Genomic DNA, 9833 nt, shown 5'->3' with positions numbered 1-9833 from the left:
TCACTGTTTCAAAAGTTGTTTATTGTAGTTGTGGCATTGTGTTCTGTTCCCTTTAAAAGGTAAACAATCAGCACATGTCAAGAGGTAGAAATCATTATCAGTCTGAAAGAAATGTGGGGACTGACGTTTAAACACACTCTCAAACACACACATACACACACTGTTTCACACGCACGCATGATGCAAAGTGTTTTTTTTTGCAAGTTTCCACACTCACGGCAATACTGTTGACTTGCAGTATAATCATTTGCACAATACTGTCTTATCAGAATTGTACATGCTGAAATCACTCGACATCCAACAGACTCCAAACGAAAAATAAATAATATGTATGTTGGAGCATCCAGAGGACGCAGAAACTTTCCATACACAAATCTTACAAATGATCTCCACGTAAACAAGTGCCACTTTGACCTCATGACTGTAACGGCTGATTGCTGTAACCGTGAAGGTAGCCCTCTCCCTTTACACACCCATCTCGTTGATAATGTAGTGATTTGTTGAATTGGGACTGCAAACATAGATGAAAGGAGACTGTATGACAGCTGTGGGTGCTGCATGTTGGCTTGTAGTAGTGTACAAATGAGCCTAACAGGCTTATAGTGAAAGGGGGAGGGACACAAACAAACAGAAAAGAAAAATTAAAAAAAATTAGTCATGGCTGGGTAAACATGAGTGAAGACAATAAAAGATCCTGTACCAAGTGTTGGCGTAAGGTTATAAAGAATATATGAACAGTTGCTGTATCCAAAGATGGTTTGAGTAAAGGAAGAGGACAAAACAAACAAAACAAAACACACACTTCGATGGGAAACGCAGCTTATTTGACCCAGGAGATTTTGAGACAGCGAGCGATGAAGGCGTAGGTGTCAGCCACCTCCTGGATGACTTTGCTGGTGGGCTTGCCGGCGCCGTGGCCTGACTTTGTGTCCACCAGGATGAACAGAGGGTTTGTCTGCTTGGGACTGCGGCCCACAATGTGCTGCAGGGTGGCGATGTATTTGAGGGAGTGGAGAGGCACCACCCGATCATCGTGGTCGCCCGTCAGCAGCAGGACCGCGGGGTACTGGACCCCGTTGCCTTCTGGAATGCGGATGTTATGAAGCGGGGAGTATCTGGTGGAGAGAAGAAGAGGGAAGTTAGAGAGCCCAGATATAAGAGAGAGTGTAGGAAATATGACAAAATGTGATTGTTTTCTCCCGCCTCAGCAAAACGCTCAATATGCCACAATATTCAATTTAAAAAGACAAAAATGAGCAAATTCCACTCAAACATAATCAAGTTCAGGTCAAACACAATGTTTCATGTAGAATCTTTTGTGACTATGTGTGCAATTTCAGCTCTTTCTCAGTTTCAGTGTCACAGTTTATCACAGCGTTTATTGATAACAGATCAGCAAATATAGACCATTGTGCAGAGATTAGATTTGCAACTATTATTTGTTTTTGAGGCGAGGCCAATAAGGCCTCTATATCGACTTTTTCCAACAATAAGGACCACAGTTCCTTAATGAATGTAAAAGACACTCAGCTGATATGTACTATCAGCATTCTACTAATGTGTACTAGTGGTAAATATGGAAAATATTAAAAAAGTTTTTTATTTTATAAAACAAGCTATTTTAAAAAGGTGTTAATTAAAAAGGTAGAATGCTTGTTTACTTGGATTCAATCTACAAGACACATCGGTTCTGATGAGTGAGCACCTACTTGATAAGCCACTCAAATTGCTCTTTGTCTTCTGAGCAGCCGAAGTCTGTGGTCCAGGCGTGACCGATGGTGAACTTGTGGAACTTCAGCATGTCCATGACGCCTACCTGAGCTACAGCGCAGCCGAACAGCTCAGGCCGCTGGTTCACACAGGCAGCTGAGAGAGGGGAGAAAAAAAAGCAATGCAGTAACTGTGACGCAAAGACTCAAAACTGTTGAAAGCTTTATTTGAAAATGATTACTAGTCTAGTCTACGTACCTACGAGCAGGCCACCATTAGAGCCTCCGTTTATAGTCAGTTTGGAGGGAGAGGTGTAGCCCTCTTTGATGAGATATTCAGCTGCACGCTGGAAGTCTGTGAAGCAGTTCTGCTTGTTGGCCAACATGCCAGCTAAAGGGAAAAAAATACAAAGTATGCAAGTGAGGGGTTTGTGCTTGTACTATTTTCACACAATAAACAAGATGGGTGAGCATGATTTCATACATGTGATAAACTCTAAAGCTTCTGACACTTTTTTATCAGTTAGTAGTAAAACCTACATACCAGCTGCTACATGATTGAAAGAGAGCTATAGGCAGGTTTTTAAAAAAAATCCTCATCATCACTTAATGCATCTTGTTTATCATATTACACAGTTCACCTCTTAAATGACAAAACCACATTCAACAAGGATAAATCAGACAGTGATGACTGATGACTGCGGTTTGTTTGCAAGATCAAATGATTTATAAGTGTCACATGATCACACCTTTGTGCCAGGTCTCCCCGTACTCTCCTCCTCCTCGGATGTTGGCAACAGCCAGGACTCCTCCCAGGTGTCTTACGAAGATGAGGCGGGAGACGCTGTAGCTCGGCGTGATGGAGATGTTAAAGCCACCGTATCCGTACAGGAAGCCCGGATGGGAGCCGTCCATTTTGATGCCCTTCTTGTGAACGATAAACATGGGGATTTGAGTGCCGTCCTTGGAGGCGTAGAAGATCTGGCAAAAACAAGGAGAAAGACAGATCATCAGAGACAAAAAAACCAGGCTTGAAACAGAGCCAGGACACAGCAGTGATTGTGGACACAGATGGGAGCAGTGAGTAATGTTTCTCCTGGTGCTAATGAGGCTTTAGAGTGTCTTTGTGTATTGTTCAAAGACAAAGCTATTTTGAATATTCATTTGTCCTGGTGTCTGTGGCAGATGAAAGGGGTGGACAGCAGAGCTCTCATAAAACCCCGTCCTCAGTGCCTATTTCACTTCTATAATATTATTAGAAATATAACAATAAATCTGACTCCGAGACACAACTAACTTAACTTTAATATCAGATGTGACACGAACATAAAATGTCTTTCACCTATTTTAAAAAATGCCTCCAGTCACATACCAGCAGACTGAAGGGGAATTGTTCTAGTCCACCACTCAAAATTATTAATACCAGTTTTACACTGAGTCAGTACTTGAAAAACTGGGTCAAGGTTGTGCCTTCATGCACAATGTGATACTCATGCACTAGAGAGGTTTCCTTTTAGAATAACTGTGGGAGCTTGTACAAATTAAAATATAAAAATCTTTAAATAGAGAGACTCTTATGACCACCGTTCCATGATTCTTACCTGGGTGGTCTGGTAGTCGGAGGGGTCGAAGCCTTTAACGGTGACTTCTCTGAAGATGTGGGGCTGCAGTGGCTCCTTGGTCAAGTCACAGTGGTAAATGATGGCTGGATGCAAAAGGAGGAAAATCATCATTTCATTTACTCTACCATATTTAAATGACTGACTTTCTGTTGTCCCAGGACAAAATTCTGTTTTAACATATTACATGCAAACCAGGAATAGTGCATAATCAGTGATCTAGTACCCGGGGAGAGGAAGGAGGTGAAATAGTAAAAAATCTCTGAGTCCCTCTTCCGTCCTGTGAAGCCGACCACAGAGCCTACGTCCAGCGGGAAGGTCCTCAGCTCCTTCCCAGAGCTCAGACGATACATCTTCAACACATTCTTCACGTCGTGGAGGAAGCATACAAACAGGTAGCTGGAGTATGTACAGGTGGCAAACACTGCAGGAGAGACGTGGCAAAAAGAGAGCAGTGGTTGAAATTTCTATATGAAGAAATAAAATGTTAAAACTAATCCTGATATTTTAATAATACGGTCCACGTGAAGCTGCAGCGGCTCACCGATAACGTCCTTGTCGTGTTGAGGGATGAGCTCCTTCCAGTTGCTCTGAGCTGGAGAAGCGAAGTCGATGTTGATGAGGCGGTAACGTGGGGCGTCAAGGTTTGTCTTGAACGTGAACAATGTGCCCTCGTTGGTCACGTACTCGTACTCAGCGTCAAAGTTGTCGATTAGCTTCACCCATGGCAACAGCCCTGGATATATGGAGATGGAAGGTGGTGAGAATTCACAATGACTGACAGTAGTTCTTCGTTTGTCTCGTGTTTTAAGAAAAATCCATCAGTATGTCAAAATCTTTCAATACAAGTGCAAACGGACCTATATCTAAACAAAGTTGGAATAGCTATACCAGGTAATGTTAAATAAGTTAAAAAGCTAGCACACAGAGGACATTAAAGTAAAGAGTCCTAACAAATAAACATCCAAACATACCTGTAATACCCTCAGGAGTGGTCTCAAGGTCACAATACCAGAGTCTGTTGACCGGATCACAACCTTCCCTGATGGACAGCAGCACGTAGCGCCCATCATCTGATACCTGCAGCACACAGTTATTCATTACATCCCATCTGAATATCAGTTAACACAAGAGCTCTTCTTCTAATGTATTTTAGGAGCGAGAAATCATCTTTTGCGCATCTACCTCAGCTCCCATCATCCATTTGGGGTGGTCAGGGAACTCGGCACACAGCACGTCCTGCGACTGGGGAGTCCCCAAAACATGGAAGTATAGCTTCTGGTGCAGGTTGGTGGAGGTCTCAGTGCCTTGGAGACAAAACATTGTACTTTCATCACTGCCCTCAAGTGGTGACTTTTTGTGGTGAATTTGTCAAGATGAGAAAAGGTGAGGAGATCAGAAGTGGGTGGATGTGGATTGCAGAGACAATATTAATTAAACAGCAAGTTATTTTTCTTTTAGAGTACCTATTTTTATCTACAGTCCCATATGTTCACTTTTGTTTGCATTATTTTTTCGTTTCCAAAGCAAGGTTTACCAGCCTGCTTATGTGCTTTAAATTCTGAAGGTCGGTTATGCCAACCAAAGCAAAGTTTAGAAAATGAGAATGTCTAAATTTAGTCGAACACTGTCTTGATCTCACCATCACTCTTGCCCTCCTGCTCAGGGTAGGAGTTGTAGAAAAGGCCCTTCCCATCATGGGTCCAGGACATGCAGCTAAACTTGACTCGCTCCAGGCGGTCCTCTAGAGGCGCAGCGTCTTCAACCCGCAGGAAGCGGATCTCCACCCAGTCTGAGCCACTGGCACTGGTGCCATAGGCCAGATACTCCCCATCCTCAGAGAACGCATAGCCTGGAAGAAGAGACACAAACACTAAATATCAACAAAGACACCAGGGGAAGTTAACATTCTCTATTTAGCTGTCAGTGTGGGATGCTATAAATAACAGGCTATTTACAATTTACAGTTACAATTTACAATTTCATTTAGCAGATACTTTTATCCGAAGTGACGTACATCTGAGAACTGATACAACACAAGTGTCATAAAGCGAAGTTAAAGTCCGACAAGACATAGGTGCCAACAGGCAGTGCACAGAGGCGATGCATAGAGTGCATAGATGCATTTTCCTAAAAAATCATTTTCTTTAGTCTAGCAAGTTCAGAGGTGTTCGCAATTTCTAGACATGGAGACTACAAATTCTGTAGTGCATGACCATATCAAGCAGCAGTTCTGACAATCTGCTCCACTGCATTTAACAATCACATTTTTGTATATATTCTCAAACAAAACTTCTTGTCAAATATAACAATTAATATGTCATTCAGTCAGGCAACAAATAATACAGCACTAGTTCATTTTCACAACAGTCTTTGTTGCTACCTCGCAGGGCAACTGTCCCATCATCAGAAAATGTGTTTGGATCCAAGAAGACAGTGGGCTCAGCGTCCAGGCTCTCCTGCACGTACATCACACTCTGGTTCTGGAGGCCAGTGTTGTAAAAGTGAAAGTACCTGCAAATAAGGGGAGAAAGCATTTAGGTGCAACAACAGCTTCACATATCTGTGCTAAATAAAAACAAATCTGGACTATTAATCCAGCTGGACACTAAACCGACAGGGTCCAATCAAAGCAAACCAGGAATCCCATTGATGCTCTGATGCCAAACTTTGTCCCTTAGCTATGGCTTTTCATGATTAACCCTGGGGTGCTTCCATGACCTAAAAATGTTATCAAAGGGCTAAATGATTATAAGTTGTAGCTTGCCTCACCTGCTCCCCCTCTTGAAGGGACAGCTATACTTGGGGTAGTCGTACAGCTCAGTCATGCGCTCCTTGAACAGGTCTCGCACCTCACATCGCTCTAAAAATGGCAAAGTCAGCTGGTTCTGAGCGGTGACAAACGCCTGGTGGAAGAAGACAGAATGGCAACACACAGAGGTTTACCACTTAAAAAGAGTCCCCATCTCTGCAGCCTATTCAAGAAAGCATATAGACTGATTTAAGGCACCTTTAGACTGTGCAACAACAACAATTGTTTACATTCATTGCATGTCACATTGTGCAAGACACCTATATTAATATCTTTGTACACTGAATGCATGGTGAATTGTAGCGCTACAATGTAAATAGAAAAATGTGGCATGTCATCAGCTCCCTCTGATGTTTTGAAAATGCAACAAAGTCACACAGACTTATTTTTCATTTCACCTCCATCGTTTTGGTTTTTGATATATACATATTTAAGGAGAAGCGTGTTTTCTCTCTTTATTCAAAAAACTGCACTTACAAAATGTCATACCAGGCAGTATATTCTGTGTTATTTCATGTCGTATTCTGATTGGTCTGTTCATAGACATGCGTCGTGGCAGCAATCACATTGTGCAAATTTGGTCTTTAATTTCTAACACAGTCAGAATTTTTCCCCAGACTGAGCACCATTTTGCATTGACTACCAAAGATTTTATCACGTTTCTCTCATGACTGTCAACTTTCGTCTCAGACAGCCCAAAATCAAACAGTGTAAAGGGACTTTTATTGAGCCACCTGAATGTTTAGTGAAACCGTAACTGGTGTTCTTACATCATGTTTCAGACTAGATGGGGTTTCAGGTTTTACAAAGCAAAGATATCCAGAATACTCAGTAAACCAGCTTCTGGGGACAGAGCCCTAGTGATATCAAAAACTTTAAGCTGGAGGAAAGTGCTATACCTTAATGTACTGTATTTAACCTTTATAAATAGTAGCAAAACATAGTGACACAATTAGCACTGACATTTTGTAAACAGAATGACACAAGTGAGTTTTGCCACTAAAACAATCAAAACAAAAGAGATCAGACAAAGAGGCGGTGCAAATATTAACACAAAGACACCTGTGAGTGTTCTTACAATGTAAACTGACATTATACCTAAATATGGCAGTTAAGAGAAATAAAGTTTATGAGTGTGATTTCACAGCTGATGAAGATTTACCTGTGTCTTTTCACTGTCAGGGTCTTCCAGCCAGCTGTATGGATCTGGCACGTTCTGGCCATGATAGTTATCCACCTGGCAAAGTTTTAAAAAAAAAAAGGAAAAAAAAGGAGATTAAGCTAGCTAGTTAGGTGTGGCATCCAACATCAAGACAGACTTGTGTTACCAAGCTAGTAGTTACTACCAAGTTAACCTCGTTAAACTGCAAGGTAAATTTTAGCGGACAAGCTTAATTTAGGATTTGTATGAAGTTATGCCAAACTGCGAGAGGCTGCCAACGCATATGTCAACAGTCAGTCCAGGTTGCTAAGCTAACTAGCATGCTAACAAAGCAGGCGCTCATCTCAATGAATGAAAAAACATGATGATGAAGCATCCCGGCTTATTAGCACGCTAGGCTAATCAGCTAGCCACCTTTACTTACAACTGCCTCGTCACGGTAAGCCTGAGGATACTGAAAAGCCATTCTGGAGGTCAGTTTTCGGGAATTGCGTAACAAAAAAAGTTGCCTCAGGGACTGAAATAGTGGTTTTGAAATTACTCTCTGGATCCTGTAAAACATCAACTTTAGGGGTTGAGGCTTCTGGCAGAAAAGGTGCCCTGCTTACAGTCAACGAGCAGTTCAAAGACAAGCCTGCTGTGTGGTCAGCCTGAGATCACAGCGCCCTCTGTTGACAGAAAACGACAACAGCACTTACTAATTGGTAGAATAATGGCAAAGGCGGTGTGCATTGACTAAACTATTTTATATGGAGATGAGGCTGAAACTCTATGAAGTGCTTATTTATGAAACCAGACTTGATGTCACGATGAAGTGACATAATGAGTGTAATGAACGTAATTTAAAGTTTTAATGTGGATAATTTGAGTTGTGCAATGAAGCAAGCTCATTTAGCATTCTGTTAATAAACATGCAGGTGTGTTGCAAAGCAGTTGATTAATTGCCACTGATATTGTTCGCCTGAATACAATTATAAACAAATGAAATGGTTGTGACTAATAGATGGATAGAGTAATTTGTTAATCCCAAAGGGAAATTAAAGTGTTAAAGCAACCACTTGACATAAATCAAAATACAAAAACGAGATAGAAAAAAGAAACAAATACAATTAAAGGCTAAATTATATATTATAGCTAAACAGATTAACTCAAACATAAAAAATAAATAGAATAGATAAAAATAGAATAGAGAAAAGAGGTATACCATAACTATAATATACTATTTGCTGAGTATAAAATGTTCTATGACGTTAATACGCTATAGTAAAGTACATGGTACATTAGTTCAAGTCAGACAGATATTTCTAGGGTAGTAGGGTGTATGACTGTCCATGGATGTTAGAATTAGGTGTACATTGATACTTGAATAATTTACATAATGTATAATGTAACAGTATACTGACAGTTAGTGTTGCTCCAGTATATAGGCTATACTGTTGCGCGCAAATTACCATCACAATACTTCAGTTAATTGAAGCCAAATTGGAGGCTACGCTTTACAAGAGAGAAGTTTAGAAGTTCAACATCATGCTTTTTGTGCCTGATCCAACATGACCCAACATCAACTCTCAAATAACCGACTGAAACATTTTAGTGACTTATATGTTTGTGATAGCACAGTTTTAGTTATTAATTGTGTGATTTAAACAAAGCTGGTGTAAGCAACTAAAACTCAGAGTGACACTTTTTATTTATTCTACTTTCAGATCAAAAAAATGCACAAAATATAACTGAATACTTCAAAAACCTAATCATAACCAAGATACTTGTGCACACTGAGACCACACCATTTGTCCCCATTACAGTTTGTGTTTCTTTCCTTACTTGTCAATGTTCAGCCAGTATGTGTAGCATTGCTTTCACATAGTATCCTGGGTTTTGTTTGTTGAGCATTGTATTACATTTTCACCTGCATTCATGATTTTATCAAGTATTTAAGTTTTAACAAGTATTTAAGTTAATTTATTGTTTATCAATTTAAGTAGTTTAGTATCTTCAGTTTCTTCAGTCATAGATTGGCTTGTGTTACTTATAATAATCACTGTACTTTCCAGGAGAAAAGGGGGAGTCACCCAATGATTTCCTGCTTTTACATTCTCACTGACAATACCAGTGATTTCATGAGTTAGACTAAGTATTGGGGGATTTATTTTACTTAGTTAAAAGTTTGTTATATATGATTTGTACTTATTTTGGCTTGTGATGAGGATTATGTTGGGATATTTTGTTGTAAACAATGTTGACTGATACAAGTAGCATTGTTATATGCCAATTGGTATAGGAGAAAGGACACCCCTGCAAGAAATTTGGTAAATTGGGGAGCCTATTTAAGAGGAGAGATGTGGGTTTAGGCAAGAGCAGAAATGAGAGGATGTGTAGTTGTGTGCACGTGATCATGCCTTAGTTTGAGTTATTCTGAGTTAAGCACGTAAATTTAAGTTTTATTTACCTTTATTAATTTCTTTCTTTTTGAGACACTTGTGTTGTTACACTGGACAGGATAAATCTCTTCTTTTTTTTTACCCATTCAA

At 40.3% G+C, this 9833-nt stretch overlaps 1 protein-coding gene across 1 annotated transcript; it reads right to left on the bottom strand.

Annotated features, from left to right (window-relative positions):
- On the bottom strand, nucleotides 1–7937 carry prep (prolyl endopeptidase). The gene is made up of 14 exons (XM_067572385.1): nucleotides 7727–7937; nucleotides 7303–7377; nucleotides 6101–6234; nucleotides 5712–5842; nucleotides 4971–5180; nucleotides 4514–4635; nucleotides 4303–4408; nucleotides 3873–4064; nucleotides 3555–3752; nucleotides 3311–3414; nucleotides 2459–2690; nucleotides 1969–2100; nucleotides 1710–1866; nucleotides 1–1115 (listed from the first exon to the last, which is right to left on the bottom strand). Exons 1-14 carry the CDS (start codon nucleotides 7862–7864, stop codon nucleotides 821–823), a joined length of 2226 nt encoding a protein of 741 aa, XP_067428486.1. The 5' UTR covers nucleotides 7865–7937; the 3' UTR covers nucleotides 1–820.
- Between the last annotated feature and the right edge of the window lie 1896 nt (nucleotides 7938–9833).

This window comes from Thunnus thynnus, chromosome 18 (assembly GCF_963924715.1).
Source record: "Thunnus thynnus chromosome 18, fThuThy2.1, whole genome shotgun sequence".
NCBI classification, from domain to species: domain Eukaryota; kingdom Metazoa; phylum Chordata; class Actinopteri; order Scombriformes; family Scombridae; genus Thunnus; species Thunnus thynnus.
Note: the sequence above shows the minus strand (reverse complement) of the source record. Positions and strands in the feature narration are given on the sequence as shown.

Bases quoted from the DNA above. Each gene is read 5' to 3' on its own strand.
- prep (XM_067572385.1), bottom strand. From the start codon at position 7,864: ATGTTTTACAGGATCCAGAGAGTAATTTCAAAACCACTATTTCAGTCC. The intron at 4,636-4,970 runs GTGAGATCAAGA...TTTGTCTCCAAG, and splicing joins GCAGGAGGGCAAGAGTGATG to GCACTGAGACCTCCACCAAC. The intron at 2,691-3,310 runs GTAAGAATCATG...TGTTTTTGCCAG, and splicing joins CCGACTACCAGACCACCCAG to ATCTTCTACGCCTCCAAGGA.